Genomic DNA, 24,624 nt, shown 5'->3' with positions numbered 1-24,624 from the left:
CCATTGGCTAATTTGCCAAGCACAGTTGTTGTTGTTTTTTTTTAATTATCTATACCTTCTCTACTGGTTCCTAAGGCTTAAAAAATTCATAAAACAGACTTTCATATGTGCCTGTATCTATTTCTGAGCTTTCTATTCTATTTCATTAATCATCAATTTCTTTACAGTTTTTAATTTATTTAAAAATCTGGCAGGAAAACCATTTTAACTTTGCAAATTGCCCTTGTCTATTCGTTCATATTTATTCCTATATGAACTTTAGTTCTAAGAAAATCTCACTAAGAATTTTACGAGAATTAGATTATAAGTTAATCTGGAAAGAATGAATTTTTTGTGGGATTTATTAATCATTATCTCAGTATTAAAGGTCTTGTTGCATTCTGTAAGATTTATCTGGTAATTTATTATTTAAAGTACCCCTGCATTTAATTTGCTAATATTTTATTTAGCATGCCTCACCTTTCTGAAGAAGCACTACTGGTGTGTGATTTGTATGTGTCTGTGTGTGTAAGTGAGCATGGAGATGTGTACACACTTACCAGCCCCATCAGGCTTTGGTTGTTGGGGTTTCAACAGTTTCAGAACATGTGAGATTATTTTGAGGATTGGGGTCACAGAGGGTAGTTTTATACTTTCTACCTGTGGGAATTTATTGAGGCTTTCTTTGTAGTTGGTATAAAATCAGTTTTTATAAGTGGTCCACTGATGTTTGGAAAGAAAGTGAACTCTCTGTTAAGTGTAAAGTTAGATATGTTTTTTAGATATATTTCCTAATTAAAGCTTAGTCATTACACTATTCTAAATTATATAATTTGTATGTATTTCTGGTGTACTGGGCTTCCAAGGGCTGATAGGAGAATTTTAAAGTCATTAACCATGGCACATTAAATTGCTCTGTTTTCCAGTTCAAGAAAGGCTCATGATTTCCTTTATTTTATCAATATCTAAACATGCCCCCTCCTGTTTCTTCTGTGTGCTTCCTGCCTTGGATTCTACTTTGTTTGAAAGTAGCATTCCTGCCCTTTGTTTTTTCTTTCCATTTATTTAGCAAACATCGTCTATCCTTTCATTTTTAACCTTTCTGTGTTATTTAAAGTTAACTTATTAAAAAAAAATTTACTGAGGTGAAATTCACAAACATAAAATTAACCATTTAAAAATGAACAATTCAGCAGCATTTAGTACATTGTCAATGTTACATAGCCACCAGCTCAGTCAAGTTTCAAAACATACCCTCACTCTATAGTAAAACCTCTTATCCTTAAGCATTTCTTTCTATGCTCCCTCCTCAGAACCCCTGGCAACCACTTATCTATGTTCTATCTCTATGGAAGGTAATTTATTTATTGTTTTTTTTTTTTTTAATTTTAAGAGAGGGGGGACCTGGAGCTTTATTCTCTTTATTTTTTTTTAATAATATTGAAGTATAGTTGATTTACAATGTTGTATTAGTTTCAGGAGTATAGCAAAGTGAGTCAGGTATATATGCGAGCTTCGTGCTCAGTCGCTTCAGTCGTGTCTGACTCTGTGAAACCCTATGGATTGTAGCTCGCCAAGCTCTTCTGTCCATGGGATTCTCCAGGCAAGAATACTGGAGTGGGTTGCCATGCCCTCCTCCAGTGGATCTTCCTGACCCAGGGATTGAACCCAAGTCATGTCTCCTGCATTGGCAGGTAGGTTCTTACCACTAGCACCACCTTGGCAGCCTAGGTGTATGTATGTATATATATTTCAGATTCTTTTCCCTTATAGGTTGAGTACGGCTCCCTGTGCTATACAGTAGGTCCTTCTTGGTTGTCTATTTTTATATATACTAATGTGTATATGTTAATCTCAAACTCCTAATTTATCCCTCTTCCCCACCCTCCCACTTTCCCCTAAGGTAATTTATTTTTAACTGTCTTATTTATAACAGATTCCTTCCCTGGCCCTAGTGGTCTGCCCTTTTAGAGTAATAATGCATCTTTTTAGGTCTTTGCAATAATGGCCAGGAGCCAGGTGGTTGGACTTTGGAAGGTCGGGGTACTGGCTCACCAGTGAAGCAAAGGCAATGGGCCGCACAGTTGCCATATGGTGCCTGAGAGATGTAGTAACTTGTAGTTCAAAAGAGCGTGCCCTCCATTGTGCCATTTCCTGGTGTCTGTGTGCTCAGGACACAGGGGCAGTGCGGGGGGGAAGGGAAGGGAGCAACAGGTGATGCATAAAAGGTCTGCCTGTGCTTCAGTCTTGTCACCAGCCATCTTCTGCCCCCTCAGCATTATCAGTATCCCCGGGGCAGTTCAGCTGGATCTTTACCTCCCACGTAAGCAGCATCGAGCATTTGCAAAATTCTGAAGCATATGTTGGTGTAATCCCTTAGCCCTCTTACGTGATCTCCAGGTTTATGCAAATTATCCATTATCCCTTTCTTTGCCACATTTATGGGCAGCTGCTGACTTTTTTGTAGGAACACAAGTAATTAATGGCTAACAAGAAATTTAAGGAAGAGTGAATATGAACCAAAGGCAGAATAAAAACTTGTACACCTCAATTAGACCTTACATTTTGTCTACATGTTTTTATTTCTCTTATATTAAACCTGGTTCCTAAAAGGAGCTGGAGATATAGCTGAGAGAATGTATTCACATACCCAGGAGTTTAGCAATATAAGGAACCCTGTCATTTAACCAACAGACCATGAGATCATGCAGGAAGTTCTGACTGGGGATCCACAGAAAGAATGGCTGCAGAATGGAGGTGCCATCAATAGTGAAAGTAACTGGCATTAAGACAGAGATGACTTACTATCAAATCCTTGGGGGTGCTATTCCTTTCTTTAGTCCCGTTTGTCGAGGAGTCTTGGAGAATGAAGTTGCGGTTAAATGTTTTAATGGTGGCTGTTGAAGACGCCTCAATTTTTTCAGCTAAAAGGAAACACAGGAATAAGTATCATGTGGAAGCTGGACTGATGGTTAAGGAAGAAGGAGCAGCTGTCCAGTCTACCCAGATTTTTGTTCTAGAATTGGCATCTCATTCTGGGTCCATAGGTCTGACTGTGGGAACGTTTTTTTCTGTTTATTTATTTTGACTAGTGACTAGTGAAGTCACTCAGTTGTGTCTGACTCTTTGTGACCCCATGGACTGTAGCCTACCAGGCTCCTCTGTCCATGGGATTTTCCAGGCAAGAGTACTGGAGTGGGTTGCCATTTCCTTCTCCAGGGGATCTTCCCAACATAGGAACCAAACCCAGGTCTCCCGCATCGTAAGCAGACGCTTTTACCCTCTGAGCCACCAGGGAAGTCCTTATTTATTTTGGGGTAGATCAAATAAACCAAAGCATCATTCATTGGTGGCTTTCTGGCAAAAAGGTAGCTTGGAGATAATCCAATACAGTCTACTAACTCTTATTTGCAATTCCGAAATATAAAAGGCTCAAAAAAAAAAAAAAAAAGGCAAATCTTTATGACTTTGGAGTCAAAACTGCCTAATGGCAAAACCTGATGTAAGCTGACAAGTGGCCGTTTCAGGTCCTTGTCCCGCCCACAGAGCATGAGCATTCTCACACTTGGCTGCAGGGTACTGATGTGTTTATCAGACGCTACACCAGACACCACGCGGAGGGGGCTGTTAGGAAGCACACGGCACACAGACCGAATTGCCTTTCTAATGTCCAAATGATTCTGAAACACATAGAGACCCAAGGCTTTCAAAATAAGAGCTCATGGATCTGCAGTGTATTTTCATTGTTTAGGGCTCCGTGGAATATAAAGTAGGCATTGAGTAAATGTTTGTTGAACAGTGAAGGGTAGACCCAGGACTCAAACATGTATCCACTGACTTTCTACTCTTTTACTTTGTAGGTCTAAATTTTTAGTTTGGCATCCTCACTCTGTGGCTTCTGAATCCAGGGAGATGGTTGAAAACGACCAGTAGATACGGGCGATGGGACTGGCATTACTGGAATCCCTCTAAGTCGGGCCCTGAGTTAGATGCTTTCGGCGTGTGCTCACATCTCCCTGACAGTCACCATCCCAGTCCACTCTGACAGCATCCTGCTGCAGGCACCACCACTCTCTCTTAGCCCATGAGTGATGGGGCAGGTCAGAAGTACCAGGGAGTTAATGTCCCTGCCCAAAATAACCTTCAAGCAAAGATGAGAGTTGAAAAACCTCATCTTCCTAATTCTTTGAGCAGGAAAGTGTGAGATACGGTTAATACTGTCTCCCAGAAGTCCCCATCAGGGTTTAGCATCATTTGCACAAAGAAGCAAACTATTAATACTGATCAAAGTACACTGTATTGGCTTAACTTCCTTCCCTGAATCATTTCTCTCTTCCCATATCCGTGTTTCTTGGGAGTTACCTCCCATATCACATCCTTGTCCCAGGGTCTGCCTCTTGGAGGAATCCAAAGCAAGACAGACTCTCCACAAGGGTAATTCTGGATGAGAACACCTCATTAGATCTGGTCCTCAAACTCAGATCTCTGAGTTACTCTAAGTGAATGAGTCAGGCTTGATTCTTGGGTGGCTCTGTGGTCTGATGTAAGCGTACCTTTCACCGGTGGAGCAGGCAGTTTCCTCCTCTGATGCCTTGACGTGTCTATGGTTTGTACCTACAAACAGAACACAGGCATCAGCACTCCTTCGTGAAGCCACAGGTGTTTTATCTTCTGCGTTTTCCAGGTCATGTGGTATTCCAGCAGATGGAGCGAGGGACAAACTCACCTGGTTCCTTTGCTTCTGGTTTCGTTTTCTGGTGAGGCGCCCACAGGGTGCTATGTTCAACCCTGCATTGGTCAGGGCTGAAATCCGGCTCTCAATATCAGAAATCTTAATGCAAGAGAAAGACAGAATCAGTAGGCATAAAGTCCAGGAGGAGAGAATCTTTATTAAAAGTGTTATGAACCTATAGAAAACAAATTTGCTTTGATATATGCTCATTCATTCATTCATTCAACTTCCACCAGGCATGTCTCTACCTGGTACTGTAGTGAAGAAAATAAACCACGGATCCCTCTTTGTAAACTCAATTTTCCAGTTGTTAGCTCTAGAGCATGTCACCCCTGTCAGAGGTCCCTGAGGGATAAATGGAAGCCTGGGGCATGATGGGAACCCTGGCCCAGGGCCACCGGGCTCAGCATAGGGGTGGGGGTGGGGTCCAGGAAGACTTCCCTGGGAGGCAACACGCTGTGAGTTTTGAAAGGCAAGTAGGAGCTGGAGATCCACCTTCCTTCTTCCATGACTCCGAGAGTCCAAAATCACAGCTCCAGGTCTTAGGTGGGAGGCCCAGCAGCACCTGATTCAAGTCCGTTTCCTCTATGAAGAGGCCAAGTGGCTTTGAGAAACTCCCTCCAGCCTCTGGGCATTGGTTTCCTTCACTATAACATCGGAAGGTGAGAAGGAGCTCAGATTTCTTCTCCAACAATGTCTTAAGGTAGATAAGGAGAACAACAGTCCACTCAGTGCTAGGAAAGAATCCCCGTCGGTCCATGTCCCCAGGGGTGAAGAAGACATGGTCCCTGCTCTTAGAAAAGGGCATCACTGTGTGCCATCACCATGCTGAGTGCTTTAAATAAATGAACTCACTCATGCTTCGGTCATAATCCTGTGACGCAGGCACCGTCCTCTTGGTTTTACAGACGAGGAAACTGTGGCTCAGAGGGATGAGTGATGCACCCACATCTCACAGCAGAGCTCAGAATTAATGCCAGTGCCCATGCCCGCACCATGCTGCTGCATCCTCAGAGGCCTCTTGCCAAGACCTGGCATGGGGGACACTGGAGGAGGCAGGAGGAAGCTGGCAGAGCTGAGGGAGGGGGCTATGACGCAGCCTGGGTGTGCTGGGGCATCAGACGGGAGACCTGAAAGCAGGCCCAGCCCAACGTGTGTGCCCTCCACCCCGACGTCTTCACTGCCTTCCCTGTGTCAGCTGCTCAGTCGTGTCCGACTCTATGTGACCCCATGGACTGTACCCGGCCAGGCTCCTCTGTCCATAGAATTCTCCAGGCAAGGGTACTGGAGTGATAGCTAGCACATGGAAGCAGCCTAGAGGTCCATCGGCAGACGAATGGATAAGGAAGCTGTGGTACCTATACACAATGGAATATTACTCAGCCATAAAAAAGAATGCATTTGAGTCTGTTCTAATGAGGTAGATGAAACTGGAGCCTATTATACAGAGTGAAGTAAGTCAGAAAGAAAAACACCAATGCAGTATATTAATGCATATACATGGAATTTAGAAAAACGGTAATGATGATCCTATATGCAAGGCAGCAAAAGAGACACAGATGTAAAGAACAGACTTTTGGACTCTGGGAGAAGGCGAGGGTGGGATGATTTGAGAGAACAGCATTGAAACATGTATATTACCATATGTGAAATAGATGACCAGTGCAAGTTCGATGCATGAAGCAGGGCACTCAAAGCCAGTGCTCTGGGACAACCCTGAGGGAGGGGGTGAGGAGGAAGGTGAGAGGGGGGTTCAGGATGGGGGACACATGTGCACCATGGCTGATTCATGTCGATGTATGGCAAAAACCACCACAATATTGTAAAGTAATGGTCCTCCAATTAAAATAAAGAAAGAAAGAAAAAAAAGAATACTGGAGTAGGTTGCCATTTCTTTCTCCAGGGGATCTTCCTAACCCAGGGATTGAACCTGGGTCTCTTGCATTGCAAGCAGATTCTACCATCTGAGCCACTTGGAAAGCCCATTGCCTCCCCTGTCCCTAAGCTATTTTGTGCTGCGCAAGACGAATTCTAATTCCGCTGTCATTTACTGAGGGCTTCTTTGGATGAAGCCCATGGAGAGAGCTGCTCTAGGAGATGCAGAGAGAAGGTCTGAAAGGGCAGCAGATATGGGAGATGCTTCCCCTATCCCGCAGTCTTACTCAGAGAAGGAGGAGGAGGCAGGTAAAGGCCAGGATGTGGCAGCTGGTCAAAGAACACTAGTGAGCTGCCCAGCAGCCAGTCCCCAGCAGGGGCCACTGTGCAGCCCTCGTCCCTCCCTGCCCCCCAGAGGCCTGCCTATTCTGATTCCTCAAATTTCACACTGAGGAGGGCATTCCCTTGGTTTAGAGACAAACAGATTGCTGATAAACTGTTGTCAGTCATTAGCAACTTGTGTGAGTGAGACCCCACACTCTCTCCTGGAAGCAATTTTGATGGATGGATTTGCTCAGAGGGCTCTGCTCAGAGGGCTCCTCCCCTTGAAGACAGCAAGTTGCTGATCTGATTTGCTGACTGCCAGGCTCTGGAATAAGAAGGGTTAATTTTTCCTGCTTTAGTCCACGGGCAAAGGATGAAGAAAGAGCAAAGGAGATTGCTGAGGGTTGGTTTTGCCTGCATTTTATCTATCTGTCTATCTGCCTATCTATCATTTTCTGTCTAATTGTGTTCCATTAATTCCTAAGACCAAATACCCAGGGACCCTTACCCTCGCTCTTAATAGAAGGGGATGACCAGTTTAGTTCTGAGTTTTCTGGGAGCCAAAGCAAAAAGATCAGTGTAGGACTCTGTGTTCACAGATAAAGACCAAGTATTTAGGAGAACAGCTTTTCCTGATATTAAGAGTTAAGAGAGACATTTCCCAGGAATGCTCACAGAGGTGACCCTGCAGGACACAGTGGCCAGCTGTTCTTAGCACGCTGCCCCGTGGATGGCCCTGCACTCTCCTTGAGCACCCGGCAAGCCTGTCCCAAAGGTAAACTCCAAAGTGAAGGCGTCCCCGGAATCTGACCTAAGCTAAGAACATAATTCAGCACATCTACCCTCCAGGCGGGCTTCCCTGGTGGCTCAGAGGTTAAAGTGTCTGCCTGTAATGCGGGAGTCCTAGGTTCGATCCCTGGGTTGGGAAGATCCCCTGGAGAAGGAAACGGCAACCCACTCCAGTATTCTTGCCTCCAGGCAAGCCCCATGGACAGAGGAGCCTGGTGGGCTACAGTCCACGGGGTCGCAAAGAGTTGAACACAACTGAGCTACTAATAGCAACCCACTCCAGTACTCTTGCCTGGAAAATCCCATGGACGGAGGAGCCTGGTGGGCTGCAGTCCATGGGGTCGCTAAGAGTCAGACATGACTCAGCGACTTCACTTTTCACTTTCATGCATTGGAGAAGGAAATGGCAACCCACTCCAGTGTTCTTGCCTGGAGAATCCCAGGGACGGGGGAGCCTGGTGGGCTGCCGTCTATGGGGTCGCACAGAGTCGGACACGACTGAAGCGACAGCAGCAGCAGCAGAGCTACTAAACGACAACAACAAGGCACATGCAAACACAAGGAAAATAGATATTTTGGATGCCAGGATTTTCTTCCATAAAACATGGCTGCAGTAATTTAAGCCTAGAAAAATTTGGAATCACAAATAACTAATTATCCAATAAAACCCTCCCAGTCATCCATAAACAATATTACTTCCTGCCAAGCCATTTGAGAAATATTTGCTGCAAACTACACCCCCAGAAAACAAATGACTTGATTCTATTTTATATCACACTGACTATGAATTGATTAAATGTTGAGGGGCATTTGTGGGAAATGATTTTTATTTGAGGAGAGTTGCTCTTCAGCCATTCTTGCTGGTAATAAACAGTCAACAGGGTCATATGTGATGAGCCCATTCCCAGGCCATTCCTAGCACAGAACTGGTGCCCTCCCATTCTCAAGAATGCTTAATAGTATCAGCAGTTGTTGTGATTTTTGACTCTTTAAAATAGAAATATTTATTTAAAAATAATTATCAAAAAAAAAATAATTATCACCCAAGACTGTCATCTTCTCTGTCCAGAGATGGTTTCTACTGATGCCCATTCTCCAAACGAGGCAAGTTTTGAGATGCAGGGTCTACAGAAATATCAGTGAACCAGGGATCTACACTGAGCTTATGCTGCAGAGACCAGCATTTTTCGTGGGTCCCTGAATATGCGTATGTCCACAGACCCCAGTCTGAGAATCACTTAGTCCACAGTCAATTCTGATCCAGAATCAGAGGCTAAGAGGCTATCCATGAAAACTGCAAACAAGCATCTTCAGAAAGTTACAGAAAATATAGTAGTTAGTTCTAAAACAGCCACATTGAAAATCATGCAAAATACTGGTCTAAGAATTCTACACTTAATTTTTCATTCATTTATTCCTCTCAATGTTATTGGGCCCCAAACCCATGTCTGGTGTTATGTTAGGCACTGGACTTATGGTGTTAAGCTAGACAGCTAGAGTCCTGTTCTCAAGAAACTTTCAGTCTATCATGGGGAACACTGGCATTAAATAGGTAATCAACAACATGCTAAAGGTTAGGGAAGCTGGTCTTGGGGTGGGGTGGGAGCCTCTATAGCAAGGGTCAGAGAATTTGTCAAAGAGGAAGATGGCATAGGTTTGGAAGACGTATATTATCAAGGCTATAATTCAGGGAGAGGAGGGCTGCACTTTGAAAAGGAGGATTTGGTGGCATCCTGGGAGGACCATGTCCATGAAGTCTGCTGGAGACGGCAGGAACGGACAGATACAAAGGCTTAGAGACGACTCTCGTGGGAGATGAGGCACCCCCTCTTTTTGCCTCCACCTGGGCATAGGGGAGAGCTCTTACCTGGATCTCGGCGTGGTGGACCTGGGCTGCTGCCGTGGCCACTTGGTCCTCCAGATCTGCCAGCTCGGTCTCATCCGTGCCGCTGTGGATGCACCGGGCGGCATCCTCTAGCTCGCTCAGCTGGCCCTCAAGTCCGTACACAGTGCCTGCAGCCAGGTACACCTGCAGAGGAGGCATGGCCTTTGAGCTCAGGCCTGTGGGCCCGGGGCTGGTGGGGCCCTTTCAGGGGATGCTACAATTCAGGGGAGTGAGAAAGAGTTAGACTCAACATTGGGAAAAAGAGACAGGGAATCCCCCATTTATAAACATTCTTTACACGTAAGTGGTAACATAAGGTCTTCCCACCCCCTCACTGTCAGACACACCTCCTTTTCCCCCAGCCTTTCCTGGGAGAAAAAATAGTTTGCAAATTCTAAAAATATGATAAAATAGTATAAAAATACATGAGATAAGCTACATAAACTGTGAATTTGTCCAGCAACTATAACAACCATAGTATCAGGACAGAAGAAACAAGGAGGAAAACTCATGATGCAGTTTTTCCAATAAAATTTTTGGTTGGCATTTAGTAACTGGGAAAAATTCAGAGAACACGAAAGAGGTGAAATTAATTTAAACCAATTACAAATTCTGAGTGAATTATCTCTGAACAGGTATATTAGCTTGCTTGAATCAGATTAAGGGAATGAAAAGGAACCTGATATTTGTAATACTTTATTTCTGAGAAAATAGTATGATGTGGAGAAGCATGTGAAATCTGTTTAATGTAAGACAGCTGGTAAAGAATCTGCCTGCAATGCCGGAGACCTGGGTTTGATCTCTGGGGTGGGAAGATCCCCTGGAGAAGGGAAAGGCTGCCCACTCCAGTATTCTGGCCTGAAGAATTCCATGGATTGTATAGTCCATGAGGTCACAAAGAGTCGAACATGACTGAGTGATTTCCACTTTCACTTTGACTGAAAACTAAAGAGAAAATAAGATAGAAGTAATTTGAGGGGAAATTAAAGGAAAAATTACTTTGGCTTATGAGTTTATAATGTGATTCTCATAAAAGTGGGCAAACAAGGAGATTCCTGCTGGTCCAGTGCTTAGGACTCCAAGCTTCCGCTGCAGGGGGCACGGGATTGATTCTGGCCGAGGGATCTAAGATCCTGAATCCTGCATACCATGTGGCAAAGCCAAAAAACAAAAACATGGGCAAACAGAAAGTAAATCGTTGAAATAATTCAGGCCGAGGGATGCCGGACAGGGTGAATGAAACAAATGCCCCTTCAGCCTAATTAACAATGTAATGAAACAAGGGACAACACAGGAACCAGATGTATCTAGAGAAGTAATTAATTAAAGAGAGATTCATGAGGTTTAACACGTAATCACAATCATTTTGAGTTGATCTGAACGATGCGCACCGCCCCTTCTTTAACTGTTCTTTTAACTTGAGGTAAAAATATAACAGAGTTAGGCAGTCCAAGAGCCGTGCACACAGATCACCTGCGCTGAGTGATGCTGAGTGTGGACGAGGAGGGCGAAGACCCCTGAGATACTCCAACTCGGTCAGTTCCTTGGCATGATTCATACATCTGTGTGAAAACTGGCAGTTTGACAAAGCTTTTCAGTGTGGAACAAAAGCAGGCGCAGGTGTGATGAAAGCAAATTTGACCGTGCATTACCAGACAGGACTAGCTGGGCTGTGGGAGCTTCCAGCGGCGACCGCCACGTCTGGCGTCATGCCGGGTGATTGATCGCTCACGCCGGGGTCATACATCGCATGTCTGCTGGCCATCGCCCTATTGCAGTTTGCCCTTAGTGTTATATTTCCTTATCACAGGCGAGTATTAGAGAACTTCTGTTTCTAAAGATCTTCACAGTTTAATACAGCCATATGTTCTTCATCTTCAAAATAAGAAAAACTTTTTTTTTGTCCGATGAAGAAAATGATGAATATTTCAAAGCTATTTGAGGGGAGAAAAAGCTGTGAGGTTGAAAAATTTATCTTCAGAAAGGGAGAAAAATTGCAGACAGAGAAAGAGGAAAGAAGAGTAGGAGAAGAGGAAGAGGAGGAGGAGGGAGGGGGAGAGGGGAGAAAAGATTAGAGAGATGGCCATGACAGTTTGAGTTTGGGTATTATATTTTTGGTAGCCACACCCAAAATGGTGAATTTATTTTGATATGATCATTTAAAACATAAACTGAGAGCTTTTCACAATGAACCAAAATTTGTAATTATGATTTAAATAAAATGAATAATTTAAGTGTATCAGTGGTTAAACATGACATAAGGTCTCATAACCTTGATATTTCCAGAAATATGGAAAACTAAATGTCGTCATACCCTATGGCCATATCAACTCAATAGCATCTTGTTCTCTCACCAGCATAGTCATCCACCAACATTCCTTATTTTCTCTGCCAAGACAAAGCAGTATGAAATCGCTCCAAGTCCTCAGCAAGGCCAGAATGTTCATCTTTTACTCTGTGTTCCCTGAAAGCATGCTTTCCCGGCACTAGCGGGGCGGGGAGGTTCAGAGGTTTGGCACTGACACCCATTCCACAGGAACTTACAAGCACCCAAAGGATTAGAGGAGGGTGATGATGGTCATGGCTGTGATGATGATCATGACAGGTATTTATTGAGCCAGAGGGCTGGTGCCAGATTTCATGCCTTTAGCCACCCTGCCCTATGACGGTGTGCTCAGTCGTGTCCAGCTCTTTGGGACCCCATGAACTGGAACCCACCAGGCTCCTCTGTCCCTGGGATTTCCCAGGCAAGGATACTGGAGTGGGTTGCCATTTCCTCCTCTAGGGGATCTCCCCAACCCAGGGATCGATCCCCCATTTCCCACATCTCCTGCATTGCAGGTGGATTCTTTACTACTCTACCACCAGGGAAGCCCAATCTATGATTACCATGACACTTAATCTCAATTGGAATGTTATGACGATTTATAGTTCAAACTTTGGCATAAAGGTACTAGAGTCACTGTGGTTACAGATGGACGTGATACTGGCTCTGTGGCCAGGCTGAAATAACAAAAATTAACATGCTATATAATGAAAATGTTATTCTAGTCTTAAAAATAACCCATTTGAAAACTGTCAACTTGGTATTGCTTGCTTAATTACGGTGCACTTTTGGCAAGAAATATGGTTACCACATCTGAGCAATCTACATCCCCTCCAAACTCTAGTTACTGATGCCTGTGACCCCACTGCTTGGCTCCTGGTTCAACAAGCCTTTCTTAAACTGTTCAATGGATGAGAATAAGTGTTTCATTAAGGAAGGACATTATGATCAAAGCCCCTAGGATACAGAATATTAAACAGATTTCTTATTGTAGAACTTCTCAGAGTCTTTAATGTGCTAACATGTATCTCAATTTTCCTAGAAAGAGTTTATGGGTTTCTCAAGCCTGTTTGATCTTAGAGCATCTCGTTGGACTTGGCTTCCATGAAATACACGTCAAGGGACTAAGGTTAGACAGCAGCAGATAGGATTTCTTTTCTTGTCTCTGAGAGCAAAGAGCTATGATCACTTCCAGAAGTTCTACCTCACCTGTGCTGTGGGGGCTGTTCAAGGGCTTTGAGAAGGAAGGTCAACCTCCTCTGCCTGGTCTTAGATTGTGGGTCAGAGGTGGGTGCCCCCGTGGCTGTCCCACTGTGCCTGCTACCACTAACTGCATACTACAGAGTACTTGGCATCGCCGAAACTTTTAGGGCAGAAGTAAAAAACTAAGGTCATGGCACCCAGTCCCATCACTTCATGGCAAATAGATGGGGAAACAATGGAAACAATGACAGACTATTTTCTTGGGCTCCAAAATCACTGCAGATGGTGACTGCAGCCATGAAATTAAAAGATGGGTGCTCCTTGGAAGAAAAGCTATGGCCAACCTAGACAGCATATTAAAAAGCAGAGACGTTACTTCGTCAACAAAGGTCCATCTAGTCAAGGCTACGGTTTTTCCAGTAGTCATGTATAGATGTGAGAGTTGGACCATAAAGAAAGCTGAGCACCAAAGAATTGATGCTTTTGAACTGTGGTGTTGGAGAAGACTCTTGAGAGTCCTTTGGACAGCCAGGAGATCAAGCCAGTCAATCCTAAAGGAAATCAACCCTGAATGCTGAATAGTCACTAGAAGGACTGAGGCTGAAGCTGAAGCTCCAATACTTTGGCCATCTGATGCAAAGAACTGACTTCATTGGGAAAGACCCTGATTCTGGGAAAGATTGAAGGCAGGAGGAGAAGGGACAACAGAAGATGAGATGGTTGGATGGCATCACCGACTCAATGGACATGAGTTTGAGCAAGCTCTGGGAGTTGCTGATGGACAAGGAAGTCTGGCATGCTGCAGTCCATGGGGTCACAAAGAGTCCGACATGACTGAGTGACTGAACTGAACTGAAAAGGACGTTGAGACTGTTCCTCCACTGGCTCTGTGGCTGGGAATTATGGGGTACCCCCGATGGTCTCTTTCAGAAGATCTTTAGATGGGGGTGTAATGGTGAGGGAGCCCACTCATGCTGCCCCCTCACAACCCTGCATAATCCCACAAGGTGGCCATGGTGGGTTCCCCCATTCACACTACAGGTTTTAGAATGGTTAAGCTGGTTATTCTCTGTTGATCCCTAGATCCATTTTCCATTCTTCTCTGCTCTGTTCTGTTCTCTGCGAGGCTGACCGATACAAACTTTACCATCAAGGATCCCTTGCTGGCAGGGATGGGTTTCGCCAATGAGAAGATCAAAGGCAGGAGGAGAAAGAAGTTGGAGCCTCCCCCCATCCCCTTTCCTTCCTGGATTACATGGCAGCAGCTCCCACTAGGGGATGCTCTTCCAGGCTCCAGCTCTCCCTGGGCTATAATGGCCTGGGGGTGGTGGCTACTTCCTCCTCCTCCTACTCTCTGGGCACTGCAGCATCCCTTAACCTTGCCCAGACCTGAGCCAATACTCTTTTCCTGAAACTCTCCTCTCCCAGCCAGACCCCTACAGGTACAGTAGGACCCTGTGCTTCAGAGGTCCCTAGGCATTTAATCTGAGAAACTGAGTCTCCACTGTGTGTGTGCAGGGAAGGCTGAGGTTCCTCCCACCTTTAGGTGAGACAGAGCTGACTTTACAACCAGGCAGCAGGTCAGAAGTGTCAAAGTTAAGAGACAAAGGAGATTCTCAAATCCCCTGTTTGTTGTTGTTCAGTCGTGTCCAGCTCTTTGCAACTTCACAGACTGAAGCACGCCAGGCTCCCCTGTCTTTCACCACCTCCTGGAGTTTGCTCAGATTCATGTCCATTGAGTTGGTGATGCCAGCTAACCATCTCATCCTTTGCCACCTCCGTCTCCTTTTGCCTTCAATCTTTCCCAGCATCAGGGTCTTTTCCAATGAACCTGTGCCCCCCTTTCCCCAATTAAGTGGATTAACAAGGCAGTTCATGAAACAGATTTGACATGTGGATGTGACATATTTCATTTTATGTAGCTCTGAAATCTTCCTAAGTCTACATAAAGGTGGACATTCTCTTGCAAATCTTCTCTTTTATCTGAGTCTTGGTCTGCAGAAGCCAGTGTTCAGAAAGCAGACTAAGTGTTGCCATTTCTATTTCTGCTGGTCCCTGGGCTCCTTGGCACAAAGGAGAAAGGCAGCAGAGGAATGAGAGCAGGAGCGCTCTTTAGAACACAGACAGACACAAGCCCTGGTTTAATTAAATCAGCTGCACCCAGAGGCCAGTTTAAGAATCAGCTCTGCCCTTCTCCTGCTGCTCAACTGAATTCCATCCTGGAAACAGCAGAGCAAGCGACCTGCCCACGGCTCTGTGATCTGGGGAACTGAAGAGATAAAGAAAAAAATCATCCCTTCCATGACTCAAAGACCCACAGAATTCAAAGGAACACAGATGTAATAATCTCTTTAGAGGTGAAATTTGAAAAGCTGGACGGGGTAGGGAAGGAGGTGGAAGTAGGCAGTTAACTCTTTGTGAACAAGAGAGGCATCTTAGAGGGTCCGTACAGGGAGCAGGGAGCTGTAACTCCCAGCCTTCCACTGTTGGCCTTTCTGACATCCTGAATCAGTGGCTAAGAGGATGAGTTTCGGACTCAAAGTGTTAATGCACCCACGAAAAGAAACATGATGTACAATAAAAGGATCTTACATATGAAAACTCTGCCAAGGCCATTGTATTTTTCAATACACTCCTTAGAGGAAAAGAAAAAGGCATGCTGTCTTTGCTTTCAATGTGCCGTGGGGACTGGCCGTTGTTGTTTAAATCTGGATTATTTCATGCATTGTAAGTTTTTTGACACCATACTTTGTAAAAAGAAAATTCATCCCTTCCTGGTTAACCACATCTGTAATCTTTTCAACTCTGTGTGTGCAGGATTAGGGCTACTTGAGGACTAACAGCACCTGAGAGTTACAGGCATGTTTAAAGAACAGAGACCTGCACGTTAGGAGTAAAACAGTGCTTTTAAAAAATGTACCATATTCATCTGATGTAATCATGTATTGGGCTTCCCAGGTGGTGCTAGTGGTAGAGACCATGGGAGAGGCCCATGCAGGAAACATAAGGGCCTCAGGTTTGGTCTCTGGGTTGGGAAGATCCCCTGGAGAAGGGCTTGGCAACCCACTCCAGTATTCTTGCCTGGAGAATCCCATGGATAGAGGAGCCTGGCAGACTACAGTCCATAGGGCGCCAAGAGTTGGACATGATTGAAGTGACTGAGCACACACGCATGCATGCAACCATGCATCAGATAAACATCTCTGGGGCACCTCCTCTGTGTCAGGCTCAGGACCAAGGGCGAGGGCTATCGATAGGAAAGGCAGCAGGTCCGGTTCTGTGGGAATTTATATATCTGGTTTCCAACGTGGGCATGATCGTGCCATAGTCTTCTCTCACGCCCCCGCTAAGATTTGACAATGTCTGGAGACACTTTCGACTGTCAAATCTGGGAGGGTGCAGCTTCCAGCATTGAATGGGCAGAGACCATTGGATGCCGCCAAACATCCTGTCCTACAAAGTACAGGACAGGCCCCACAACAAAGGATTATCTGATGCAGAGTGTCATTGGTGCTGATCTAATGGGAGATATATGAGTGAACCGAAAGCGACATGAAGTGAGGCAGACACACGTGTAGGTTTTATGGGAATCCAAAGGGAGAGAGTCTTCCACTTTTCAAGCAAAACTAATCTGTTTGTTTGTTTTTTTTTTTAACTTTGAGTCATTTAGATTTGTTGTTTCAACTTCCGGCAAAAAAAAAAAATCTTTCTAATAACATTTCCTGGTTTCTGAGAATGCCATTCATTAGAGCATCTCCAAATTAGGGTTGATTCTGCTGGAGGAAAGATAGAATCACCTGACTGGCTCTGCTAGTGGGACTATGCCAACTGTGATGGTAATGATGACCTGAGTGGTCACGTCCAGATTTCTCTGTGTCATCCCTGGCTGCGATGCGTTGTTGGAAAATTCTCACTGAATCTTCAGTGAGGTCTTAAAAGTGACTGTACATATCTGTATGTAAGAATCTATTTCTTTCTTTCCTCACTAGTTGGAAGGACAGAAAAATCCATTACAAGCAGACCTATCTGTGAAGCACGGCAGACCAGTTGCAGTAACCTACCACTCCAGTACTCTTGCCTGGAAAATCCCATGGACAGAGGAGCCTGGTAGGCTGCAGTTCATGGGGTCGCAAAGAGTCGGACATGACTGAGCAACTTCACTTTCACTTTTCACTTTCATGCATTGGAGAAGGAAATGGCAACCCACTCCAGTGTTCTTGCCTGGAGAATCCCAGGGACGGGGAGCCTGGTGGGCTGCCGTCTATGGGGTCGCACAGAGTCAGACACGACTGAAGCGACTTAGCAGCAGCAGCAGCAGCAAGCTCTGTTGGCAACCACTCTTACTCTCTGTAGTGGCACTGGCAACATTCCACATGGATCCCCACGGATCCCTTATATAATTTCTGCTCACTGCCCTCCCCACTCCCAAGCTGGGGTGTGCTTTTGGTTCTAATAACCCAAACCTCTGCAGAAGACTACCTTTGAGCTACTGTAGACACTTTGAAAGTGAAAGTGTTTGTCACTCAGTCGTGTCCTACTCTTTGGGACCCTTTGGACCGTAGCCCGCCAGGCTCCGCTGTCCATGGGATTCTCCAGGCAAGAGTACTGGAGTGGGTTGCCATGCCCTCCTCCAGGGGATCTTCCTTACTCAGGGATTGAACCTGGGTCTCCCGCATTGCAGGAAGATTCTTCACTGTCCGAGTCACCAGGGAAGCAGACACTTTGCCTGCATGCAGAGAGACTGAGGTGCCTGCTGGCTGTAGGAAGGGCTGGTTTCTTTGCCTCAGGTCAGGACAACTCTGAGATGCAACTCACACTCCCGGGAGTTGCCTGCAGCTTTGGGCTTACTCTCTAAGGTCATAGCTTTGCTTGACTTCTTCCCTCTCCCTAATCCCTTATAAATAAGTCTTCCCTGGGAGCACTTCCCTAATAAATCAGTTGCATAGGAATCCTCATCTTGGAGTCTGCTTCTGGGGAACCCAGTCTAAGACCCTTCTGAGAATATACATGCTATGGCAGTGGTGTGTTTGTGTCCTCGGCCTCTGTGATGAGTTACATCATCAGCTCCTCCTTCACGTATGTGTGCCCTAAGCAGAGCACATCCACATTGTCTTACATTTTCCTCCAGGGAAGTCAGCTGCTCATCCAGTCTCGCTTGGTCTGTCCCAAGAGGAAATGTCCCCTTCTCTCTATCAGGAGGGACAGGCGGGAACTCCCAGGGCCCTGCAGACTCAGCGATCAACTCCTCCGTGGCGTTGATGACTTTCAGGACTTCTGTGGAGATGTTGCAGAGAGAAACAGCAGAATACTTCTGTTTGGTCCAATAACAGAAGGGGACAGAAGACAAGAACAACATTAACAATGACATGGAAATTCTACATCATCATGGTGCTCATCATGAGACTGATTCTGTCATAACACACACACACATCAATGTGCTGAAGGAATGAGAATCTCTAAAATACCTATCCAGTCTGAGGGGACTGAGAGGAGGCCTGATGAACTACTGTGGCTCACAGCGAATTATTTCAGATTCTTAGGGAGAGAGGAAGAGGAGCCCAGGGGGAAGTTACTAGGTCCTTTGCCCACTGCTGATAGTTTCATATTCATCACCTCGTTTTCTGGATAATATTCTTTCCTCAGCAGACCTGCAGTCACAGACTCTGTCAAACTACATTCATGATGTGGTCCAATGGGTCGCTTTCTGGACCGTGAGTGAGGAGGCCTGGGCTCTAGATCTGGCTGTAATTTCACCCAGACATGGGACCTTGGTCAGGCTACTTCCCATTTCTGGAACTCAGTTTTGTCATCTGTTCATTGAGAGGATCGGAAAGAGTTTCTCTGCAGCCACTTGGTAGCCACTGTGTTGTTAGCTCACTCACATCCATCCTCAAGCCCATTCCTCCTTGCCTTCCTTCACCACTGAGGCTGAACAAGAAATACACTCCATTTCCCAGCCTCCCCTGGAGCCAGGGGCAGTCATGTGACATGGTTCTGCCCAGTGAGCCTGCAGGGAAAGCCCACTGGGGTTTCTAGCAAAGCTTTTGTTTTCCTAATCAGGTGAACAGATGCAGATGCTCTCCTGCTCCTGCCTTGATCATAGGTGTGCAGTTAGGAGGTCAACATGAGTGAGGATGATATGAAAATGCTGAGTCAGGTGGATCAAAAAGACTGAAAGAGCCTGGCCCACATAGACCCTGGATCAGCTGTACTGCTGCGAATCTCCCTGCCTCTGAAAATGCATGAGAAAAATAATTCCCTGCCTGTTGGAACCCTTGTGGGCCAGATTTTCCATTATTTATGGTTGAACACATTTCTGACCGACACAATTCACTTCCAGTTTTTGTATTCGTGACTCAAAGTTATAATCAGTCCAGATCTGGGCCAAGGTCTTTGATGGAGTGGACGTGCTTCAGCCACAAAGAATCATCTGCATCTTTGAGTTCATCTGAACATTTAGCACCAAGAAATAAGAAGGAGATCAATGTTGCTTGGCAGTAATGGTGTCCATCTATAATCAATTTTACTTAGCCCATCACAGGGTTTGCAAACTGGAAATTCAAACACTGCCCATTTGCAGGAAAGCCTGGAATTTTAATGCCTTTGGTACCTCTCAAGGTATCTATCTGATTCATATCAGATCACATCAGTTGCTCAGTCGTGTCCGACTCTTTGCGACCCCATGAATCACAGCACGCCAGGCCTCCCTGTCCATCACCAACTCCCGGAGTTCACTGAGACTCACGTTCATCGAGTCAGTGATGCCATCCGGCCATCTCATCCTCCGTCGTCCCCTTCTCCTCCTGCCCACAATCCCTCCCACCATCAGAGTCTTTTCCAATGAGTCAACTCTTTGCATGAGGTGGCCAAAATACTGGAGTTTCAGCTTTAGCATCAGTCCTTCCAAAGAAATCCCAGGGCTGGTCTCCTTCAGAATGGACAGGCTGGATCTCCTTGCAGTCCAAGGGACTCTCAAGAGTCTTCTCCAACACCACAGTTCAAAAGCATCAATTCTTCGGTGCTCAGCCTTCTTCACAGTCCAACTCTCACATTCATACATGACCACAGGAAAAACCATAGCCTTGACTAGACGAACCTTTGTTGGCAAAGTAATGTCTCTGCTTTTGAATATGCTATCTAGGTTGGTCATAACTTTCCTTCCAAGGAGTAAGCGTCTTTTAATTTCATGGCTGCAGTCACCATCTGTAGTGATTTTGGAGCCCAGAAAAATAAAGTCTGACACTGTTTCCACTGTTTCCCCATCTATTTCGATGAAGTGATGGGACCGGATGCCATGATCTTTGTTTTCTGAATGTTGAGCTTTAAGCCAACTTTTTCAGTCTCCACTTTCACTTTCATCAAGAGGCTTTTGAGTTCCTCTTCACTTTCTGCCATAAGGGTGCTGTCATCTGCATATCTGAGGTTATTGATATTTCTCCCAGCAATCTTGATTCCAGCTTGTGTTTCTTCCAGTCCAGCGTTTCTCATAATGTACTCTGCATATAAGTTAAATAAACAGGGTGACAATATACAGCCTTGACGAACTCCTTTTCCTATTTGGAACCAATCTGTTGTTCCATGTCCAGTTCTAACTGTTGCTTCCTGACCTGCACACAAATTTATCAAGAGTTTTGCCAAGAAAATGCACTGGTCATAACAAACACCCTCTTCCAACAACACAAGAGAAGACTCTATACATGGACATCACCAGATGGTCAACACCGAAATCAGATTGATTATATTCTTTGCAGCCAAAGATGGAGAAGCTCTATACAGGCAACAAAAACAAGACCAGGAGCTGACTGTGGCTCAGACCATGAACTCCTTATTGCCAAATTCAGACTTAAATTGAAGAAATTAAGGAAAACCACTAGACCATTCAGGTATGACCAAATCAAATCCCTTATGATTATACAGTGGAAGTGAGAAATAGATTTAAGGGACTAGATCTGATAGATAGAGTGCCTGATGAGCTATGGAATGAGGTTCGTGACATTGTACAGGAGACAGGGATCAAGACCATCCCCATGGAAAAGAAATGCAAAAAAGCAAAATGGCTGTCTGGGGAGGCCTTACAAATAGCTGTGAAAAGAAGAGAAGTGAAAAGCAAAGGAGAAAAGGAAAGATATAAACATCTGAATGCAGAGTTCCAAAGAATAGCAAGAAGAGATAAGAAAGCCTTCCTCAGCAATCAATGGAAAGAAATAGTGGAAAACAACAGAATGGGAAAGACTAGGGATCTCTTCAAGAAAATCAGAGATACCAAAGGAACATTTCATGCAAAGATGGGCTCGATAAAGGACAGAAATGGTATGGACCTAACAGAAGCAGAAGATATTAAGAAGAGATGGCAAGAATACACAGAAGAACTGTACAAAAAACATCTTCACGACCCAGATAATCACGATGGTGTGATCACTGACCTAGAGCCAGACATCCTGGAATGTGAAGTCAAGTGGTCCTTAGAAAGCATCACTATGAACAAAGCTAGTGGAGGTGATGGAATTTCAGTTGAGCTATTCCAAATCCTGAAAGATGATGCTGTGAAAGTGCTGCACTCAATATGCCAGCAAATTTGGAAAACTCAGCAGTGGCCACAGGACTGGAAAAGGTCAGTTTTCATTCCAATCCCAAAGAAAGGCAATGCCAAAGAATGCTCAAACTACCGCACAATTGCACTCATCTCACACGCTAGTAAAGTCATGCTCAAAATTCTCCAAGCCAGGCTTCAGCAATATGTGAACCGTGAACTTCCTGATGTTCAAGCTGGTTTTAGAAAAGGCAGAGGAACCAGAGATTAAATTTCCAACATCCCCTGGATCATGGAAAAAACAAGAGAGTTCCAGGAAAACATCTATTTCTGCTTTATTGACTATGCCAAAGCCTTTGACTGTGTGGATCACAATAAACTGTGGAAAATTCTGAAAGAGATGGGAATACCAGACCACCTGATCTGCCTCTTGAGAAATCTGATTCATATAATCTAATATATATAACCAAATATTCATGATAGCTCTGGCTTGATCTTGCAAAGCTTGTTTCTCCAAGTAAATTCTACTACAGGTTTTATCTCACTAAAGGAGGTTTTCAGTGGCCCTGCAACTTCACTAGGAAATCAAAGTGTCTAGGTGACAAGTCTGGCTGAGTTCACAGTCTAGAAGCTGGCTCTGGGCTCTGGCACGTGGTCTCATACTAGAGTCTCACCCTGGCATCTATCAGTCATCCTAGGGTTAAGGCACATGTGCTCAGAGGGCCGCTCTCCAGTCAGTCTGTTCTATAATAGCTGCTTGACTCATCCAAGAATTATGCTTCTTTTGGTTCAAGGGACTTCATTACATACCAAAAAATCAGTCTGAGTTATCAGGAAAATGAGAGGGAGGGAAGGCAATGCACATCTGCCAGACGAAGGGTAGTGGAGACCAAGCCAACCTTTCACCTTAGGAAAAACATGCAGAGGCTGTACTCTATTATCCAGAATCCTGTAACTCAATGTTTTAGAGATGACCTGGACTCAAAATGTTTTGGCATGAAGTAACCACCATTGTTTGCTGAAGTCCATTTTAGAAAAGGCAACACTGTACATATGAAAACACACTTGTTACCCTTCTCTTAATAGATAAGGCTTGTATTTACAAAGTTTGCCCTTTATTTGGTAGAAGAGGTGCCTCTGTACATCTTTTGAGAAGAAAGATGGTAACTAAGGGATTCAGAAAAAAAGGTTAGATGGTAGCATGACAGAAGGGCAAGTATGAACATTAACACACACCTCCCATTGGTCCAGGGTCATTAAAGGGCCAAGCACCTAAATGGGAAGGACATAAGAGGTGCTTAAACAGAAAGAGTTATCTGCATCTTGACGCCCACAGAATACACAATATCAAAGTGATGAGCTGGACATCAGTGTTGCTTGGTAGGCATTTTTACTTTCCATCCATAAATAGCCTTGTTTATTCAATCATAGGAGTTGCCAGCTGGAAGCCAAATAGTGCCTAGAGGCATGTGGGTTTGTTTTTTTTTTTCCCCTGACAAGAATGCTTTCTGTGAGATAAGCACCTCCCAGTTCTCTGCAGTCCCTGCCACTAATTCGTCTACATCTTTTATTGGGGGTTGGTGATGTGCTGACTCTACCCCAGGTGCTGGGAAGAAGCAGTGAACAGTGGGTAAAATCCCTGCTCTCATGGCATGCCTTCAGCTCCACCCAGGTGACTTGACATGGTGACATACTTTCCTGACCCCCTGAAAGTATTTGCATTTGTCATTAATTGAGAGTGAGCAATCCCTGGCAGCTGGTCTGTGGAGAGCACCAGAGTTTCGCTCACCAGGTCTGTGGTCCCATTCAGAAGGCAACCAGCCTCCAGCTGGGGAAGGGACTGAAAGAAAAAAACTACATGGAAACTGGACAAGATCACTCTGGTTGGTTGGTGTCCCAGTTCAGCTCTCTACTGGGAAACACAAACTGGAACCCATGGGCACTTGGAGGGAATTTATCCCATCTCTAGGAAATCGGATGTTTGCCTGTTCTACAGGAGTGTTCCTGACTTGCTTGGACGTGAGCACAGGAGTGGACAGGGCAACTACTGGGAGTGCAGATAAGTGGGATTTAATTAGCTGTGTGATAGGAGCAGGGCGCCCAACCTCCCCATTCCTTAGTTAACTCACTAGCCCAAGAAGAGATTAGATTTGTCACAAGGCTCACACTGTCTTGTTATGTAAATGTCCTGTTCCCTGCCCAGTCTAGATTTAAAAGTCGAAAAGCACCGTCTACAATTGTGTGAAATAAAGCTATATTTAGCGCCGGACAGGGTTTTGTTCAGATGAAAAAGCTGGTGAGGATTCAGAGGTGCTGGCAAGGAGCCCTGTATGGGGGAGAAACGAAAATCTAAAGCAGCCTTCCTGCTTTATTGCTTACAGCCCCAGAGACACGAGCTGAATGGCACAAACAAAGCATGATCCCAGAGCCAGAGAGGGCTTTCTACGATGGCAGCTGACATTACTCCGCACTTTCATTGTAAGATGGATCAAATGTGACAGGTCCATGGTATCAGATAAGGGAGAGGTGAAAGTGTGGAGAAAATCAGCTGACAGAACAGGGGCCACTGCAGAACAGGAAGGCTGGATGCAAAGACACTCATGGCCAAGGGCCCCACAGATGACAGAATGAAAACGGCCAGTGCGCGGAAGTAGTAACCAAATTCAACCTTCTAGCAATCAAAGAAACACAAACAACAAATTTACTAAGTGCCAGGTAGATGCACGATTCCTTTTCAAAATGCTCAGGGTAGCAGATACTGCTTTTCCAGGGTGGAACAGGGGCTTTCAGGTGTTGACCTGGCAGATATGTATTTCTTGTGATGCACCGACACACCCCAGTCTCTTGACCACATGTGGTCACCACTGAGAGCCTGGCTGTCCACCTCTAGGGTCTGGTTTGTGTCACAGCCCTTTGTGGGACACTGAATCCATAATATCAACTTCACAATCACCAGACTGTAACAAATAGACCATGCTTGG

At 45.0% G+C, this 24,624-nt stretch overlaps 1 protein-coding gene across 2 annotated transcripts in view; it reads right to left on the bottom strand.

Moving 5' to 3' along the window:
• MYRIP (myosin VIIA and Rab interacting protein) overlaps nucleotides 1-24,624 on the bottom strand; it is a 230,431-nt gene that overhangs the window by 2,383 nt on the left and 203,424 nt on the right. For both annotated transcript variants that reach the window (XM_061396028.1, XM_061396029.1), the window contains exons 12-16: nucleotides 18,230-18,424; nucleotides 9,567-9,728; nucleotides 4,706-4,810; nucleotides 4,533-4,593; nucleotides 2,785-2,903 (exon numbers count right to left, since the gene is read on the bottom strand). In XM_061396028.1, the coding sequence (XP_061252012.1) occupies nucleotides 2,785-2,903; nucleotides 4,533-4,593; nucleotides 4,706-4,810; nucleotides 9,567-9,728; nucleotides 18,230-18,424 (642 nt within the window). The remainder of the gene's footprint in view (nucleotides 1-2,784; nucleotides 2,904-4,532; nucleotides 4,594-4,705; nucleotides 4,811-9,566; nucleotides 9,729-18,229; nucleotides 18,425-24,624) is intronic.

This window comes from Bos javanicus, chromosome 22, assembly GCF_032452875.1.
Source record: "Bos javanicus breed banteng chromosome 22, ARS-OSU_banteng_1.0, whole genome shotgun sequence".
NCBI classification, from domain to species: Eukaryota; Metazoa; Chordata; class Mammalia; order Artiodactyla; family Bovidae; genus Bos; species Bos javanicus.
The sequence above is the reverse complement of the archived record's forward strand: the minus strand, read 5'-3'. Positions and strand labels throughout refer to the sequence as shown.